The 20,661-nt window shown below is 37.5% G+C and overlaps 1 protein-coding gene across 2 annotated transcripts in view; it reads left to right on the forward strand.

The window, feature by feature from the left end:
- eys (eyes shut homolog) overlaps positions 1-20,661 on the forward strand; it is a 170,339-nt gene that overhangs the window by 96,519 nt on the left and 53,159 nt on the right. For both annotated transcript variants that reach the window (XM_067609895.1, XM_067609896.1), the window contains 11 exons: positions 4,064-4,235; positions 4,603-4,681; positions 5,144-5,343; positions 9,612-9,736; positions 10,344-10,468; positions 10,997-11,210; positions 16,405-16,595; positions 16,692-16,783; positions 19,356-19,506; positions 19,707-19,819; positions 20,248-20,489. In XM_067609895.1, the coding sequence (XP_067465996.1) occupies positions 4,064-4,235; positions 4,603-4,681; positions 5,144-5,343; positions 9,612-9,736; positions 10,344-10,468; positions 10,997-11,210; positions 16,405-16,595; positions 16,692-16,783; positions 19,356-19,506; positions 19,707-19,819; positions 20,248-20,489 (1,704 nt within the window). The remainder of the gene's footprint in view (positions 1-4,063; positions 4,236-4,602; positions 4,682-5,143; positions 5,344-9,611; positions 9,737-10,343; positions 10,469-10,996; positions 11,211-16,404; positions 16,596-16,691; positions 16,784-19,355; positions 19,507-19,706; positions 19,820-20,247; positions 20,490-20,661) is intronic.

Below are 20,661 nucleotides of genomic sequence, written 5' to 3' on the forward strand. Positions count from 1 at the left end.
TTTGTGTATCAAGGATTTTTTGCAACCTTTGTGGTCATAAACTGTGAATTTCTCAGTGTCTGTATAGTTTTCCTTTTGGCTAAATAAAAACAAGTTATCAGCTTGACACAAGAAAGGAATCACTTTAGTTCCTATAATGAGAGAGCATGATAGATGTTCTGTACACTTAAGACAGTTTATTGATCCTCTTTCATGATAAAACAGAGGAGGCAATAAATAAATTCTTGCTCCCGTTGTCACTGTGTTAGTTTACATCTGTCGCAGCCCACAGACGTAAAGCTAACCAAATGATATGGGTCAGTCATCATTTTTCATCTCTCTAGCTTCCTGGAAGTGTCAGATTTTTGGGGTTAGTAAATAATCTTTTTACCACTTTGGTTAAAAAACCATCTCAACAATGCCCTGTTGAAGAATTAACTATCACCCATTCATTTATTTTTAATTCCTCTGCAAAAGTAATGATTTCTATTGATCTCACTGATGCAGTACCTGCTATAATTTAAACTATTATAAACAGTCATCAGTGTGTTGAATCAGAACTTGTGTTCTGATTTGTTGGCAGGAGGGAGACTCATTTTGACAGTTTCTGTTATCTGGTATTTCCTTCACAGCTTGATCTCTCTCCTCCCCTTCATTTTTTTCTGTGATCTTGTTGCTATTTTTGTGAGGTCTGCATAAATAATGAATATCATCAAAAAGCTGACTTACTTAGAGAATCTTCAGACTGATCGTAAATGCTTCTGATGGGCAGTGAAGATATAAGTTGTTTTGAGTATAATTCACTAGTGCAGTACAACTTGCATGCAGGATTGTGCCTAAGTATACATGGCAATGTATACAGCTGTAAGTAGCTACAGTACTTGCAGTATGTGACACACTTTTCCATCAATTTAGTGCTTCATGTCACTGAGCCCTTTTAGGAAAATTAGAAGGGCCAACTGATGTTGCAGCATACTCTACTGTACATTCTTTTAGTGAGCTGTCTACAGTATATACAGTATATATACTTGTACATGTAATTAATGCATTACACACTTTTTCCAGCTTGCTATTTGTGATCAATAATTAATCTTGTTAATTGTTTTTTGTTTTTTTGTTTTTTTTAGATACGTTTAAAGTGATTTAAAAGTTTGAAGTGTCAATTCACCCAAATTACGAAAAAAAACATGTTTTCAAACTTTGCTTCACTGGTGCATAGCTAGGCAAATAGCTCTGGTTTTATTTGGACAGGTTTTCAGACTTCCATCTGTGAGTTTTCTGCCTTCATCCCAGTGTGGAGGTGACTGGAATTTTGTTTGTGGCGCTCACAGCAGTGAAAAATTACAAAAATTATAAAGTATTTCAAGAGGCAAAATCCACAGAGCTCACTGAACAGGTTGAAGACATATTGTAATCCCTATGAAAACTGCTGACAGCGTTTTTTGTGGATTATTCAACATAACCAGGATAACTGTTTATTGAAATTTCTTCACCTCCAGTATGTTGGTATGGAGAGAGAAATTTCAGAATTTGGGTAAACTGACCCGGACATGTCATACATCTTTATATTAATATTTGTTTCAGTCATTTTGATATATACTGTAGGAGCAATTCAATTTCATAATCATTATTATTTATACAATAACTTGCCTCTCATAAGTTTGTTTTTCTTATCAGCTCTTATCAGTTATCAATTAAAGGCAGACTAGTTTTTACTGTTATTACAGATTTAGACTGAAGATGTCTAAATAAGTCTTAAAAATAATGTGAAAAAATAACTAAATATTATTTTCATTGGTGATTAATCTTTCAATTATTTTTTCAATTTCCCAACTGTCAACTTTTGCCAATAAAATGTCTGGCAAGAACCTAAAGATTGTTTCTGTGTGTAATAACTAATGAAATGTCAAACAGATTCGTGAGACACAAGTGAACGCCACTTTGCATTATGTGTCTCATAGCAAATCTTTTTCATTGGAAACAACCCAGATATGTTGCCAGTAATAGAACAATATTATGTGAGCAAGAAGTAACTTTAGGTTCAACTGGAGCTACAGAAGCCAAAAATCCTTTAACGAAATGCCGCTGGACTGCACACAACACACTCATGTGAGTCTGTGATCACTTTATATCAAAGGTTACTAAAGAGACCAGAGAGGAAAAACATGTCATGCTGGTGAGGCAGCTTTATCTGGACAGTGTGCTTGCTGCTGTTAGGGAGACAGTATCTTGCTCTTACAGGACCATACTGGTGGTTTTGCAATTTAGAGTCTATCAACTGCAAGTTTTTCTTTTTGAGTTATTTTGCAGCAATTTGAAACTAACTTGAGATAGCAATCCATCTACAAAAAACTCATCTGCTGAACAGCAACCACTAAGAAATTAATTCACATTATCATTTTCACAACAGTCAGGTTTGCCTATTATTTGCCCCTTGGATTCAGTTTGCTGACTAGATCAATGCAATACTTTTTGACAAATAATAACCAGTTATTATAAGTCAGATCATGCTAGAATCACACAGTATTTCTCATGAAAGTGTTGATAATTCACTGTGGAGCGCAGTCTTTGCATTTCATATCATATTATTGTATGTTTTCCAGTATATCATTTGGGAAATGGTTGGAAATAATGTAAAGATTTCACTGTTTGTAGTTACTGGACTAAAACCAGGATTGTCCCTTAAGTTTTGATTCATCACTCTATGTGGATAGAAAACTGTACAGACCTATCACATGCAAGGAGAACACAGTATGTCTAGTAGGTTGTCTCCAAAATGTCTTGTAGATTTGATGTATTCTTATGTTTTGTTTTTATTATTTGTGTTTTTTTAAATGTTTATTATTATTGCTGATATTCCCCTTGTGTCGTAGTATCATTACTACCTCTGTTAATTTTTACTCCATCATTCGGTCATATATACGAGGGTATGTGTGTGAAAATCTTTGTTGAAAATTCCATAAATAAATCAGATATAAAAAATAAAAATGTAGAGACCAGACACCTGGATTTCCTTTAACAGGACAAAAAGGATCTCGGTTTGAATGGATGGGATACTCTTTAATGCAACCAGATTTGTGACTTTTTTTAACATAAAAAATATGTCCTTGTGCAGCTTCAAATGAATCAAGATAGCTTGAAGACACCAAAGCTGCAGTATGATATTCCTGGCTTAAGAATCTGAATTACTTATGGTGAAGGTCATAGTTACAATGCAGTTTTAAAAAAAAAACCATACTGATAGCAAAAAGAATGAATGGTTGAAAAACAGTTGCCTAGTAAGCAGTGTGACCTGGATGTGAAACACTTTCTTTAGATCTATTGAAAATAACGAATGATGCTGACAAAGCAGTTTACATCGTCGATGGGATATACAGTTTTGCAGATAATCATTACCTAGCTTGACAAGGGCATATATATATCCCATGGTTACTGTTAAAGGATAAAGCTGGCGTTTTGTGATCTTTTTTTTATCAACAAACCCCATTAAAAAGACACAAAACAACTATGAATTTACAAGTCTGTGTAGCCACAGTGTAAAATATCTGTGCCATAGAACTAACTCCATTGCATCCAAAAAACTATTAAAAACACATAAAAGTGCCATGCTGACACATTTTGTCACCATATTCCCTCAATGCAGTAAACAGTTGTTTATTCCTTTCTGCTTGTCAAACTAACAAAGCAGTGTAAACATGGGACCATGTCCCTGAGCATGCGCAGTGATATCTCCAGAGATCCAAAATAGAGTTGCAGTGTTGTTTCATAGTGAAGTTACTCTCAGTTAGATGCTCGTGTTGTTTGTTTAGTTTGACAGAGGAAACCTGACAGAGGAACCAAACATTGTCCAGCAGCAGCTATACGTCCCATTATAATCTTTTGCATTTTATCTTGATGCCTTCTATGTTTTAAAGCACTTTGAATTGCCTTGTTGTAGAAACGTGCTGTACAAATAAACTTGCCTTCCCTTAATAGTTTTTTTTAATCTGTCTCTTAATAAAGTGTTTGAGCACTGAAGTAGTAAAATTACCCTATTAAGTTGTTAAATATGTAATGTCTTACTAAAATATGCTTCATTTCCTAGGGGCATGGTGTGAGGTTAACATTGATGAGTGCATTTCAAACCCATGCCAAAATAGTGGGAGATGTATCGATGCACCTAATCGATACCACTGCTTGTGTCCTGATGGCTTCATTGGGCTCAACTGCGAGACCAACATTGATGATTGCTTGTCAGCACCTTGTCTTCATGGGAGGTACATGTTTTTCTCCGTCATTTAAGACAGAAACACTGTAAATTGTGCAGAAACGGCAAGGAATTATTTTTAATTACACTCCTTGCCAGCACATTGAGTGAAGACATATGTCACATGTTGTAAGAAGCTAATGTGATGCACTTACAGGTTGTCTCAGTGGTCTCTAAATTATAGTCATTAATTCTGTTGAAGGGGAAAATATTCATTCATTCAAAAGATTACATATCTCACTAAGGATTTTGCATAGACTGTACAGCAAAAGACCTGCATGTATTAATGCTTTTTAGTTCATATTATACAGTATGATTTTTGAGTGTTGATTCAGATGAGTCAGTTTGATTAATCAAATCTGTTTTGTCCTTCTTAGCTGTGAGGATGGAATATATTCATACCTCTGTCTCTGTGAACCGGGATGGACCGGCATCAGATGTGAAACAAACATTGATGTGAGTTGAGGTTAATTAATAAACCTGCTGTGTGTTCAAGAGGAATGTCAGGAGAGTTTTGTAATCTTTGTGTGGCCTTTGGTATCACTAACTCTATTGATTTTTCTTGAAGATAAGTCAATTGAACTACTAGGATCATGTAAGCATTGTACAAATACCTGATTAAAAGAAATTGCTTAGTCTAATGCCTAATTGATTTAAACCCAGAACAGCTTCAGCTGCACTCTAGAGATAAAACATTGAGTTGCTTACAAGGTTTCTTTGAGCATTTAGTTGAATGTATAATCTGGTTATCTGCTTTTTAACTACTAATAATTCATTCTAATCCAAAATTATTCTCCTTTTTTAAAACCACATTTATAGATGGTAAAATCATACATTTTGTTGTTCTTGTCGTCACAGTGTTCTATATTTTTGGTACACCGGCTCACTGCTGTATATTTGATGTCTCTTCATTTACAGGACTGTGCTTCCAGTCCCTGTTTGAACGGAGGCTCATGTGTGGATCTCACTGATAAATACGCATGCTTCTGTCAGGACGGCTACACTGGGAAAAGCTGTGAGAATGACATAGATGTCTGCAAAGAGGCCGCTTTTAACGTCTCGCTGTGTTTCAATGGAGCAACCTGCCTTGACGGTGAAGGATCAAACTTTACATGCAGGTGAGTTGGTCCATTATTGAAAGTCTTTTATTGTTTTGATGAAATGGAACTGAAAGATTGTCCCTAGATGAAGTCATAGTAATATGATCTGACTCAAACGACATATGTGGTTGTTGCCTGGACAGATAGTTTAAATGTTAAGGCACCACATATTGTCAGTTTGATTTCCCAATTGACCATAAACTAGACCCCTCCCCTGAACATTGAACGGTATCTGGCTATCTAGCTTACTACCTACAGTGGTAACCAAGCGTTACTTCAAAGGCCAAGAAGCACATAATAAACTAAAATTACTGAAAAAATAGGCCCATTTGCATCAAGCACATCCATTAGTATTTCCTCACTGTGTGGAAGCTGGTACTGGATGCTGCTATATCAGAGTTTTAAATTAGATTATGGAGCAGATGTCAAAGGATAGATTCACAAAGTCTGTCTTAAATCAACAGTCAGGTGCCCAAATGAAAATTGTTTTTCTTGTTGTAATCATTCCTCCTGTTCATGCTGGCCATTAAGAGAACCCTTCATAATGTACTTGCAATACAGTGTAGCCCTCCTTCCCTGCAGAAATGTATTTAAAAGTTTATCCGAAGCCAATATGAAGCTTCAGCTGTCCAAATTAGTCAAATCAAGTCAATATCTTTCAAAGTTAGTCATTTCAGTGCCAACTTTCCTCTTTTTTGTACTATCCTTCCACTGCAGCTGAACAGGAAAACATTATAAGTCAAGATACAAAGAAAAAAATGTTTACAAAAAAGTCTATAACTGTGGAAAATATCCACTTTATTTGACAAACTCAGACTGATGAATCTTCATATTATCTTCAAAACTTGTAAATACTTTTTTGTTTTCTTTTTTCAAATCGAGGACTGTGGATTTTGTCCCCCATCACTTGCACTGTAAGCACATTTTGAGGGGATCTTTGTTCAGTATGAACAGGAGGAATGATTACAGCAGGAAAAACATGTGTTGATGTTCATTTGGGCACCTCACTATTGTTTTAAGACAGACTTGAAAAATTATGATCCTATCCTTTAATCGTAGCTTAATTGACAAGCTAGCTACAGCTGATCATTTCTGCCAGCAACAGTCATTCTTTAAGCTGACAAAATCAACAGTCATGGCTCTAAATGAGAAACTAGCTTTTGTCTATTTCTGTGTGAAATCAAGGGCCCATTGTTTCAAAATTTACAAAGAAATGCACCACTGTTATTTTTGTAAACATACAAAAGCATATGTTATGTTTAAGACTGGAAAGCAGCAGTAACTAAGGGGGCCAGAGCTAAGTGTGGCTGCAGAATCGCAGGTAGTTTTGTAGTATTTGAAAATCTGAATTTGTATCTTCCTCTCTTAAAATAAGTGTTGGTGTCCTTGGAATTTTGCTCATCCCTAATTAAAAATTTATCCTCTCTCACAAGAGTAGTGCTGCAGTATCCTATATCTGTGCACTCATATACAGTAGCAGTCCCCCAGGTTGGTTGCAAGTGCATCATGACTTTTTAATTGCAGACATGTTCTCCCTTGAGTGATGAAGTGCATCTGAATACAAGGTGTATGTAGTAAGAGTGTGCAGATTTGACACAGCAGCTCCCCTGGATGCCTTACAGTTAATTACATTGTCTAACCTTATGCTGATGTGCTGCTATATGATCAGTGTTGTGGTTTAATGTCGCCAAGACTTCCACAACTCCAAATAGGTTGCTGCTCTTTACAGCATTATAAATTGATGTAGTGGACTGCCTACTGCCTCAGCACAGCATTTTTTATGGCATTCACTTCATTGTAGGCTTATTTGTGTGTATATATTACATAGAGGCAATATGGTGGATGCTGTGCGTTTACAGATAAATGTGCACACTGAGGACAAATTTGCACACATACACACATTTTCTTGTTAAGTATGTCCTTTAGGCTGATCTGCAGTAGGATGATTGTGCACTGTGTGCATTTTCCACCACAACAGAAGATTGCTTTTAATGAATTGGGATCAGTTCTGGATATTGTATAAATGTTTTGTTGCATTATTAACTGCTTGTTGGCCTCATTTAGTAGAATTATTAATCAGTTGTTTGATTTGATGTTTATTCACAGACATAATTAAAGACTTTGAGGTACAGCTGGAAAGCCAGTAATTTTGCACTTTATTTCAGTGTGGATATATTGTGCACACCGCTGATGTATAAAACATTATACACCACCAGAAAATATTAATACAGATTTAGCTCCAGTCCAGTGCTAGTCCATCTAGTGTTAGTGAAAAGACTTGACTGTCAATTTCTGAGTGACAGCAGCTTCCAATTTTGTGTTTTTGCTGCAGAAGCCTCTTTCATAAATTTACAACATGGACTGTGACTACTTTAAAATCACATTAGAAGATTTTTTTTGAGAAGCAAGAATGTTTTGTGCATCCACACATTTTTGGAAGCGGTTTGGTCAGTCTAGTACACTCACAAATGGGCTAAAATATAAAATCAGTCATGCCATTTCTTGGCCAAACAACATGAAATACAAAGTGTTGTTTTATCAGCATAGTATGTGTGAAGTGGTACACTTTCAATTCTGCACCTGTTCAGCAAATGGCCTCAAAAGCACTCACATTCCCTCTCTGTAATGGTGGTCAGCTAAGAGGTTATTATGCATGGAACCTTTTGCCCGTTTTCTGATGTTTTGGTGTTACTGTACGTGATTAAATCAACAGCACCTCAAAGTTTTCAACACAAGTCAAAATCCCAAGGAGGAATTTGAGCTTCATGAATATAACAAGAGTTTGTTAGCACTTACTGAAACATGAATTTTATTCAGGCGTTGGTAGATGTGAGAATTTGCATTTTCTGTACCTTTCTGAAATATTCCCAAAGAGGTTCAGTGGGTTTGAGGTCTGGTGAGTGTGAATTAGAAATCCATGCAAGTCAGCAGAGCTTGGTCTCTGTGGCCTAAGGTAGCTTTGATGCATGATCAGGCTCATTGTCCATCTGGAAAATGCCTTCTCTTCCACAAAACTTAAAGCCACTGGGGATGGCATCTGCAGAATCAAGTGGTATCTCTCTTTGCTCAAAGCGTAGTTGTTCCTCACTTCAAAACCACCACCGTGTTTGAATGGGGTTTTTATGCACACCCAAAATAATCCTTCAAGTGTTGTTTTGTTGTATTGTTTAGCATGCCAAACATTTAGGCTGATTTTTGTAATTAATTTAATTAACACTGATGCCAATAACGCGCAGAGCACCGTGTTAATTTAGTCAATAGTTTCTGAACACCCAGGGCCCTCTGTGGAGTGCAGTGCAATGGCAAAATCATCTGATAACTACGCAGAACACTGTTTTCTCAGAATGTCATTCAGCTTGAATGAAAATGTCCTGTTAGTATCAGAGAGAGCAAAGTACTTTGCCACATGTGTGCGTGACTGTTGATGTGGGTTTATTATGAATATTTTGCTGATAGTGTGCAAGTTCCACTGGTGCATTACTGACTTGAGTTGTTCAGGTAAAGCATAATGCAATAAACATTCATTATTTGAATGGGAAAGTGGTCTCAGACTTTTGGACCCCACTGTGTGTGTGTGTGTGATCAGTAATCACTCACTATAAATTCAACACCCAGTTGCAGAAACATGAATATTCTATAGAACTATAATGTCATTAAAAGATCACTGTGCATTAGATACACTGATATGCGTTACAAGACACATTTCCCCATAGAAATGTCCCCATAGAATGATTATAAGAAACTTTTGTGAATGTTTACCCCAAATCCTCCTTTTTTACATCTCTGGGTGGATAATGCAGCTATCAAGGCTACAGGTTACTGTAGATGAGTAAAATTAAATTCTAATCCACATGTTTTACTGATATAATAATGAATGTATGAGTTTCTTATGTATGAGAAAACTGAATTCTTTAAACAGGAAATTTTAGAGATAATACTGCATGAATGAGCCAATTTGAAGGGTAAGTGGGATGTTTTATTGATTCCCTGTGTTCCCCACATTATATTTTTCAGTATACTTACTGTAGGTAAATGGGAGCTTATTGGCTTCAATCAGTCCCACTGATCCCACTGCTGTGTTTCTTAAAATTCCATAAATGTTGATTTCCATCTGTTTAAAATAATATAATCCTAAATAAGAAGCTGCCACAAACTTTTTTGAAGTTTTGACAAAATGAAAACAAGCAGCTCTTGGATGCAGTGTGTCAGACCCGCAAGAAGGAAAGAAGGAAGTGACAGCGCTGGCAGACAGCCTCACAGTTTTAAAGTATGATATGTTTTCTTAGCTGTCCACCAGGTTTCATGGGGGATTTCTGTGAAGTGGAAGTTAACGAATGTTGCTCAGCTCCCTGCCACAACGGTGCCATTTGCCAAGATCTTATTAATAGCTACGTCTGCCACTGCAGGTCAGGTGAGTCACTCAGACATCCTGTGAGCTTTTCAATTTACTTTGAAATGAGGCAAATTAGTTGTTTTGTTGTTTTTTTTTCTCCCTTTATAAGGCCTGTTACAGGAAACCTTTGTTTCTCATGAACATGATTACTAAGACATAGCCTTGATGGCAAAACAGTACTTGAAGTTAACAAGAAAGCTGCATTCTCTTACTGCGCCCCAGATGTGGTAGAGCACAGTTTGCCATAGGTAAACCATCTTAATACTTACAGCACACCCATATTTGATTGAAAGGGGCCATATAAAGTGTCACAAAAGGTTACCATAATGCCTGCATAGCTTCTTTGCCTCAAAGCCATTCAAAAGTCATCCTCTTTTCTCCAGGGAGAAATTTGTAGTCATACAGTACTAAAAAAGACAGTGATAAAAAGACGATACTGCTTCGGCTCATTAAAATGTATGTGGCATCTTACTCTTTAGTGAAAGCCTTTTCTTGTCTGTGTATGTGTGTGAACCCAAAAAGAAGCAAATCAATGTAGGAGAATCTGATTGATATTCACTTCAGAGGGTGGAAGTGGGAGAGCCTGGGCTCACCACGGGACTCTGTGGGCTTTTGTTCCTGGCAGGTTGGACAGGCCTTCACTGTGAGGATGACATTAATGAGTGCCTTCCACAGCCCTGCAACCAGGGGATATGCATTCAGAATGATCCAGGCTATGGCTACACCTGTTTCTGTCGTCCTGGATTTGTGGTGAGACTCCCCACCTATTTCTCCCTCTCCATCTTTTTTTTTTTTTTTTTTTTTTAACTTAACCTTTACCCTCTTGCACCTTCATCTCTTGAGTATATACCACTGAGTGTGTAGTTTATTGAATTGTTAACATTTTGTGATAGTCTTTTTCTTTGTTGTTTATAGTCAAATCATCATAACTTCAAAACTGGGAAGTCAGATGCCTTTCTTGTACAGATAAAAGGACAATGTGTGACTTAAAAAAATATTGTTACTACTACTTCTGCTTTAGAGAAATGTTACGTATTTGAGTTTGAATGTTCTACATACAAAAATGAATCTGAATTTGAATAATCAGTAATCAGATGGTTTATGGATGGTTACAGATGGTTTGTTTATAAGTTAAAAATGCCTAGCTTTTGTTACGTAATGCCATATACCCTCCTTAATGTGAACTTTATTATTCAAGCTGTAAATGTTATGTCCCATTTAGCATTTCATCCCAGAGTTACACAAAACATCTACAGGCTGTTTATTTTTCATACACAGGGGAATAACTGTGAGCACAACTATGATGATTGCCTGTTGAATCCATGTCCAGAAGCATATTCCTGTTTAGATGGCATCAACAAGGTCACCTGCCTTGCTCCCGTTACGGATACTGTTCCCTTGGCGACTGTAGTCAAGAACATCACTCACGGCTCTACACCCAGAGTGCCGACGCCAACACTCAGCCTAGCACCAACAGCTGAGCAATCCACAGGTATAAACCACACTGTGCCTGCATGTAGTGTAGGTCCAAGTCTGCTGCGGTATCCTTATGCTCTCTTTTAAACAGATGTAAATGTGGTTTACTTTAGTTTCTAATTCCTAATTGTGAAAGACATGTCCAACTTCAAAGGCTGCATACTTTCAAGGAGTTTCACTTTTGTTTAAGTTTAAATTACTTTTTTTCAACTTGTTTATGCATTCAAGTTGGTTCTATGTATTTCTAAAGCAATAGTTTGACATTTTGGGTAACGTGCTTATTCGCTTTAGAGTTAGATGAGAAGATCAATGCACTCTTATGTCTGTATGGTAAATACTTAGCTCTAGCCAGCGGCCAGTTAGCTTAGCTTAGCTTAGCTTTACACAAAGACAGGAAACCGGACCGTTGGCCTGGCTCTGTCCAAAGGTAACAACCACAGGACTTAGTTGTTTTGAATGGCCACACTCAATGGTGGAGTGAAAACAGACGTGATATTGTTTAAAAACTGGGATAATGGCACACATTATCAGGCACATTATCCTGGAAGGCATTCATAATGTGGTACTCATACATGAAAAGTGACAGAAATAGTTGATTCAAGAATGGAAAAAGAAAGCTAGACAGAGACGTTCAAACCCCGGCTCCATTCTCACCTCTGCACAGCTGGCCAGTCATGGCATAAAGCGGTGTGAATGTCAGATTGTCAGTTTTCGGAAAGTTTCACACACCCCCCAATCCGACACTGGAAAGGTGCGGGGAGAGAGGGTTTCCAAAGCTATTCGATCATCTGACAAGCACTTCTGATGCCACTTCTGGCTCACTAATTAACACTTTACACCTTGTTTTTTTGTAAATGCATAAAATGACTGAAAATGTCCCCAAATGTTGAGCTATTTCTTTAATGTTAACTTTCTTGTATGAGAAAAGAAATTGGATCAATAAGGTTATTATTAATTATATTATTTTTATAAAACACTGACTCATGACTTATAGATGGAGAATCTGTTTCAGGGACAGTTGTTCGCTACTAAGAATGAAGCCTGTAACCTTTGATAGATCAGTTCCTTAAATATGGCAGTGTGTCAATTTAAATTAACATTTCTCAATCAAGTCATATCTCCCATTACTTTGCTATTACTTCCATTAACATTATGTGTGCAAAGAAGTGCCACTAAATTATTTCAGCTAAGCCATTACAACAATCAATTTGTACTCTGTGTGGTCCAGGATTTTTTTTTTTTTTTTTTTTTTAAACAAATTACAAGCTATCCTTCCCCTGTCCTTCCCACCAATCATTTTTGCTGCACAAGATTTGCCAGTTTCAGTTGAGAGGAGCCTCCCACTGAGTTTATACTCCAAATGTGATTTCAGAGCTTTTGGCACATAGCAGGTGATGATATATTAGGTTTGATTGAGAGATTGTCATAGTTTGCACAGCTGTGGTGGGGGGGAAAAAATCCTGTTAAACTCTAGTTTTGGATTTGCCACTAAAATGGCTTTTATATTTCTATTTGAGAACAATAATCTCAAAGAGTGATAAGTCCAATCATTATTTGAGCTATATCCTTTAACACTCAAATGAAAGACACAGAACACAATATGTTATACATTACTGGTATTGGATTCAGTCATCTATGTGAGAGGAGGAATTCAGAGGACTGGGCAGATTGTTACTTCTTGACAGATGAGGTCTGTCTACCTTTGAAACTGCTCACAGAGCTGTAAAACAGACCTATTGAACACAGACGAGCTTGAACCAATTCAGTGCGACACTCCGAAAATCACTGTGGGCCAAACATAATGGAGTCCTCCCTGCTGCACCTGATCCAGCCCTCATCCAGTGCATTGTATTATGTACAGACAAGACACTGGTAAAGAAAAACAAACCCCGGCATCGACACACCAAAGCATCTCTTTACTCTTTTACACATAAGTGCATAATCAAAGTAAATAAGTTTTAAAGTAAAGAGGACCCAGAAACTCATGAGTTTATCTAACTAGGTCACCATCTAAAAGCATGCAGTGCCCTTGGTGCTGCTTGAAATAGACTCAGACAACCTAAGACTGCTCCACAACCTTTGATATATACGAAGTCAATGGGAATTTAAACATACAGAGGGGAGTTAATATGGTACACTGACTGTATAGGATACTAATTATTGTGTCACACTGGTGTAAACAACTAAACAACATGGGAATTTGGTCAGAATCTTGATTTTTCTTGTCAATTTTTCATTTAAAAGTCCAAACTAGGAACAAAAAAGGAGCTTTATTCCAAGGACACAGATGACTGTCTTGTGTGTTCCCCTTTTCTTCATCACTGTACATGCAATGCTGAGCTTCACAGTATTTTAGCTCTACGGTATGAGAGTTGATGGGAATCTAGAAAGGACACCGCCGGTGGAGGGAGGCTTACGGCGGCTAAGCCACAACTTGGAGTGATCGCCGCAGCAAAGGTGAAGCTGTTATCTTGCAGCCAAGTGTAGCAGAAATGAAATTACCTACTGTACGCTCCTCAAAAATCAACTTGATGAGTAAGAAGTTAGCCTCAGGGTCATTTAAAACAGGCACTATGTCTTTGTGCTTCCCTCTGTCAGACAGTCACCTTGTTAACCTTCAGTTTAACATGAATGCATTTGTTCTACGCAGCACTAGTTTATTTTAGCATGTTTATAATTGCATTGGCGGCACCTGGTTGTTGCACCTGTAACCATTTTAATATATTCAGTGGCACAACTTTGCCAGTGTGTCATGATGACATTCGCATGATACGTGCACCATTATGAATATTCATGGAAGAAAGGCTCAGTAAGATGAAAAAAGCAGCGTCTAAATTTGTCATTTCAGCTGCAGTTTATGGCCCGTGTGCTCCTGTACAGTAACTGTCAGTGCTGTGCGTTGGATCACCTGTGAATTGGGAATAATTTCATCAGTTATTTTTAAAGCTCGACAACAAAGATATAATTAGATACTAGCTTTCAAAAAAAGCCATATTATATTTAGGATTCAACTCCTCCGTGTATATCAGCAGTATAATAATTTTCAACTGAATCTTCTTACATCACATATCTTGAGTACACGACATCTTTTTCTGCCAATTTTGTAGGTAAGGAATGACCTTTTGCCTTCCCCCAGGGCTCAGAAATTGCAAGGGTCCAAGAATGGTCCTCAGCAGTATTTTATCTCTGTCCTGTGACAAGTTCAATCAGTCAGTCTATTACCGTACCCAATAAATCAGGGACAAAACAGGACTTACATCCTGGCTTTTTCTTTTTAATAAATGGGACATTAAGTCTATATCAATTAAATGTCACTGCCCAAAGTCTATCCTCACGTTAATTGATCTTAACTTCACATTTCTCCAAATATATTTTTCTAGTGGAATATCTTGTGCTTTAACCTGTCTGACATTCACATGCAGTCTGCACTGCAACATCACCTTCCACCTTTCTAAGTTACATTAAATATGACTCATATCAATTTTCTCACCTCTTTTATGGACATGTATTAGGACTGGCCCTAATTAAATCAGATCTAAAAGATTTATATGATGGAATATTCCCACTGAGACAACTTCTTTCCCCCCTGTTGAAACATTTAAGTAAAGGCTTTTGAACAGAGCACAGTAGTGACAAACTCCTTGGTCAGCATTATGTTAACCCTCCTTTTTTTTACCTGTTAATGTGACATCAGTAAAGAAAAAATACAGATACTGTGCATAACAAAATATTGAAAACTTTTTTTTTTAAGTATATGATTTAAATTGTACACATTTACAATTTAGATTAAGTCCGACTAGTTTCTTGAGACGTGTGGATGAACAATCTGGTCTGAGAATGTAGTGGTAAAAACAGGAGACCTTTGAAGGAGAGACTGAAGCTAACAGCTAATGAGGCACGATGCTGCCTCCTGGCAGCAGCCTCAGACTGCATCAAAGACTACATCAGACTAAACAAGGCTTTAAAATTAATGAATAGCTTTGTCTCTGAGGGGTAATTTTCCATCATCAGCATTGGCAAACCCCATTGTCAGGAGTGAAGCAGAAGACAGCACAGCATTGTTGCTGCGTGCATTTATCCTCATTAATTCACAGATCACAGTAGGTCTGCTCCTGATAATTCTCACTTCTTTTTTTTGTCTGGGGATTTTCCTCTGGGTCTTGGTCATATTGCTCTCCAGAGAAAATGGGGGTATTTTGGTTAGCTTGTTTGCCAAATGCCAAATGCCCTGAGGGGCCCCACTGTCAGATCAAAGGGGGTCTGGCCTATTAGGACTCGATGTGGAACAAAAATTGATAAAGGTCTCACTTGCGAGTTGCTCGATTAATCATGGCAACAACTTTGAAGGAGCTTTGCTGATTTCTCTAGTGTAATGATTTGATTTTTTTTCCAGATAAGAACAGATAGAGCATGAGACAGGTGCAACCAGGAATGCTTTTCATTTTAACAGGCTCTCTAGTTTGACTTTTCTGCAACAAATCGCACTACTTCCTTCAAATGAGAAATATATTGAGCATGAGTACCACTAATGCTTGCCTCCAATTGCAGTCTGAGTCAGTCTTTTAAGTTTGTCTGCGTCACTACCCCCAATAAGCTTGCGGGCAGTGGGACTTTTACTGAAATATCCCATAATTGCCCATTCTCATGGATGATATAAGCCAAGTTATTCCACTATAAAATGAGGCATGTAATAAACTTGTATGAATACGTTCATTTCAGCCAAGACTCTTCTCTCGCCTAATATATTGCCATTTGCATGCTTCACAGCTTTTTGGCAAATAAGACTATTTACAGTATGCCTGTACAGTGAGTAAAAGGAAAAATTGTGATGCTAGCGAAAGTCCTTCAAGCCTTTTCTTCTGCTTTCATAATAATAATTATCTACTTTCTGCCTCTACTTCCCACACCACATTGCCTTGCACTGTGCACTGCAGCTTTTTAGCTGCATTCTATCCATGTTGCCAAGGTTATTTGATGAGGTGTCCTTAGCCAGACATTCAGTCTTTAATAATTCTGAAGGTGCTGTTCTGTATCTCACCCTGTGCTCTGACCTCCCTGTGGAGAAAACGAGTGAAAAGTTGAATTCCTCTTTCAGGGATCAATAGAGAATCTCAGCAGAATTTACAGTAAAGATACATAAACTGCAGTCTGTCTTGCTTTTGTTTACCCTTTCCCCCCGTTTCAGCTGTCTATATTTTTTTATCTCCTAGATTCAAGCTTTGTTCAGTACTTTGGGAATTCATACCTGGAGTTTGAGGGTATTGACCTCAGCACACTCAACAACATTACTGTGAGATTTCAAACTCAAGTGGCCCAGGGAACTATACTATATGTGGACCAAGGACCAGCTAACGGGGATTTCTTTTTCATGAAACTCTTTGTCTTGGACGGGATTTTGCAGGTAAAAACTCACCTCAAATAGTTGTTAAAGCTTGATTATTTGTTAGGTTTGTAGTTCATGGAGCAATAACTTTCAACTCTCACTCTTATGTTTCAGTATGCCTTTTGCTGTAATGAAGAAGAGGAAGTTACACGGATCAGTACATTAATTCATGTTGATGATGGCAAAGTACACATTGTTAACATCAGGTATGTTCTTTTTTGTGTTACTTTAACCTTGCTGCATTGAGAATAAAAAAAAAAACATGTTATATCAAAAGTAAATAAGTTGCCATTTTAATTTAGTTTTTAATTTACTGGTTGTATTAACAAAACAGACACAAAATGTTAGGAATCTGCTTCAGGCAAGAATACATGAAAAAAGAGGCATATTCACAACCATAAGCTTCTTAGGTTTTAGTAATATACAATGTTTTTTTAAATAGTGTTAGCACCTCAGGTGGTATTAACTTGATCCATAGTTATCCATTCATTTCAAGTGTGACAGAATTTCTTTAGAGAATGGCTGTTACTAATACCGGAGGGAGAGACACATATAATTGACAGGAATCACCAGACTGAGAATTTAGATTTTATTACGAATGGGCAAATGGGCTTACATTTTAAAGAACTAAAACAAACGTCAGAATGTGCCTATTAAAATGCATTAGTGATCACTGACCATGTTTTATTGGCTGTTCTAAAGTCTTCATTTGCAGTTTTTCATTACGAAAAGATTAACAAGCAAGAGCTGAGCACAAAATCAATGTTTAAATGATTTAAAGTGAGGCTGCGGCCCCTTTAGTTATATTGTTGCTAAGCCCATGTGAAATCTTGCTGTCAGCCCTCTCCATTATACTCTGACATGAGAGAGATTGTGGTTTAGTTTCAAGACACAAAGTTTATTATATATGAGCTGGAAGCTGAAACAAAGCGGCTAATGTTCAACTCATATCCAATCAGTTTATTTTGCATTTAAGGACACACTATAGAGACTTCATTAGCATTGCACAAAGAGGCCATTTCTTTTTCTTTCTTTCTTTCTTCCTCAGAAGTTCTGTTTGTTCCTTTATTGTTAGATTAATTTAAAAGTCTGAGATTGAGAAATTGAAAAGGAATTGAAGTTAGGTTTTCTGAATTTTAAAATCTTAAAATACAAAAAGACATAAAAGGTGAGGTAATGGAGGTAATTATGAGCATACTGTGCCAGAGGTGAACAAATGATTTCCTGTTGAAGTGAAGCAGCCTGGGAAGGTTGCCTCGTGTTTCTTGGCAGAAAGCAGCACTGCCCCAAATATGTAAGTGCATCTGGAAAGGCCAATCAAGGCTACAAGGCTCCACCCCTGTTTTTTTTTTTTTTTCTCTGCAAGAAAAATACAACAGCAGATGGAATCAATCATAATGTTCTGTACCAACCCCTTGGAGACATTGCGAGAAAAAGAGCTGTCATAACTAGAGGGTTGGGAGTATGGAAAAATGGTTTCTGGTGTCACAAAGCAAATTCTTTGTAATTGTCTGATGGCCGAGTCCGTCCATCTTTGTCTAATTTGACCCAGAGCTACAACACCATGGCCATCCTCAACGTCACCACCTAACTCATTATAGACTTTTAATATATCTTCCCGTCAAAGACGCTTTTCAATATGTTAAATAGAAACCCAGTGGGGCTGACTTCTCAAGGACAGTGAGCACAGTGCCCTCTGGCTGCTAGCCAGGCCGCTCTGGCAGACTGCTTCTAAATTAACCGCTTCTCCACGCTGGCTCAAGAGGAAGGACTTATGCAGCTTGGAGTTAGTGCCCCAAGTGTTTAGCCGGCATATGCAACAGCCTGCAAAGTACAGGCTTAACAAATCAGACTTGATTGCTTCGTGGACCTCCTAACTTCCACTCGGGGAACAAGGAGTATCAGGAGACGCTGGAGAGGAGACTGTGCATCTGTGGCCTGAGTACCCTCAAGCTGCAGATGGTTAGTCCAGAATCTGCACTTCGGTAATTATCTGCTCTCCCCTGTTGTTTCAAAGTGGAGAATTGGTTTTTGAAATCTATGAATGGCTGTGGGGTGGTTCCAAAATAGTGCATAAGGCACCTAGAGAAAACAAAAAGGAGCACCTTAGAAAAGTACTGTGATTAATTAATGTATCAGCAGAGTAAACAAAACAATTAGACATATTGACCACAGTTTTTTTTCCAGTATTCGATATTTCACTCTGCTTCTCAGACAATTATAAGAATTCCTGAACTTCGCATGGCCAGGTGCTTTTAAACACAGACTTACATTTTTTACTGTCAAAACACACGTGAGATTAATATGTAATGATTGGTGATTAATGGTTAATGGTTGATTATATTATTTGCAAGAAACCTGCCAGTCGATGCAACAGTAAGGTCATTTCAGAGGCATTTTGCCTGTTGTTAGAGTTTGAAAATAGTTTTTCAGCTGTAGAAAACTTCCCTCTGACTTCCCTTATTATCAACTTTTTGCATAGGATTTTTTTTAGTCATGATGTCAGCTAGAGCTATAAATCTTGAAAGGTGATAAAAGAGGTTCCATTAAATTATTTTCTCAGCAAGGCTACAAAAGTCATGGCCCTGTTTAAAATGTATGGGAATTTTTATTTCCATGAGATCTGTCGCATCATTTGTTGGTTGGGCTCTGCATCTGAGATTTGTTGACATTAAGAAAAATATTAAATATTACCAGCCATATCTTTTAATTTGGAAAAAAACAACTCCTGTATCTGTGTCTATTTTACATCTGACCTGAAGTGTTCTTATTCCACAGACAACACTTGACCCCTTGTGAAGTGGAGATAACTCTTTCTGGTCATGAGAAAATCAAAAGTACAGCCAATAATTACTGGTTGGGACACATGATACAAAGAACAAACCACATCTTCATAGGTGGTCTGCCTCAACATTATCTGCCCAATCAGGTAAGACTTGTGGTGTGGTTTCTCACCAACCTACTGAAATCACATGGAGCTATAAGACATAGGCTACATGCATAAAAGTTAGAGGATTATTTCATCATGTGTTGCTAAAATTGCATCATAATAAAAAACAGTGCAAGATAGGGAAAGAACTGCTATAAGCGAATCAAATGTCTAAATAAAAGATTGTTTTTTTCCCTCAGAAAGCGAAACCTTTTATCAACTATACCGGCTGCATTGAAATAATTGAAATTAATAGACTAAGGAGTTTCTATACATCCGATGCCATCGCCAGCAGCAACGTAGACCAATGCAGGTAAAGTCAAACAACATGATCTCCTCTTTTCATTTAATTTACACCCAGTATTTGTTGCTGCTTGCTGCTTAACTTGTTTTGAGTTGTACTTGGCAAATGCACTAAAATTCACTAAAGAAAAATCACTTCAAAAACTTTCCAATACCAAGGATCAGTTAAAAACTACTGTGTCTCCTTCTTATGTTTGTGTGTTTGTCTTTTGACAGTTAGATCATTTAGTATAGCACAAGCACCGGTAATCATATTTTGCTTGGTCTGATGTATTGGGGAAAATTTGACCACTTATTATGACAAATAGCAATCCGGTTTTCCTCTCTGGCCGGGATGGTGCTCAAAAATATTTCTACCTAAAAGCAAATAATGCATAAATTAAGCTACATTGGATTGTTGTCCATTTTAACCATTGAGACTTTTGGTCAATCTTTCAGAGATACTTTGTATGCCATAGAAGCCTCCACAACAACTTCCCCAAGTCTGACAACTCAATCAACCACCTCTCACACAACAACAGTGGCAGCTCCCACACAAACGCCAAAACATTCTCTGCACGAACCTTGCCGTGATGGTCTTTGCCGCAACGGAGGAACATGTCATCAGCCACAGCTGCCTGGAGTAGCTCTGCCTTCCTGTCACTGTCCTCTTCATTTTACTGGAACTTTTTGTGAGAAAGGTAGGCTTGGGAATTTTTGTTTTTTATTCGCTGACAGTGTTTCCCAGTTTTTTTTAATGCTGTAGCACACATACACACACACACACACACACACACACATACTAAAAAGCTTAAAAACCTACTACACTGTGACCTCCACAGTGGTATCATCAAGAGCCAGCCAACAAATTAT

This window comes from Thunnus thynnus, chromosome 14 (genome assembly GCF_963924715.1).
Source record: "Thunnus thynnus chromosome 14, fThuThy2.1, whole genome shotgun sequence".
Taxonomy (NCBI): Eukaryota; Metazoa; Chordata; class Actinopteri; order Scombriformes; family Scombridae; genus Thunnus; species Thunnus thynnus.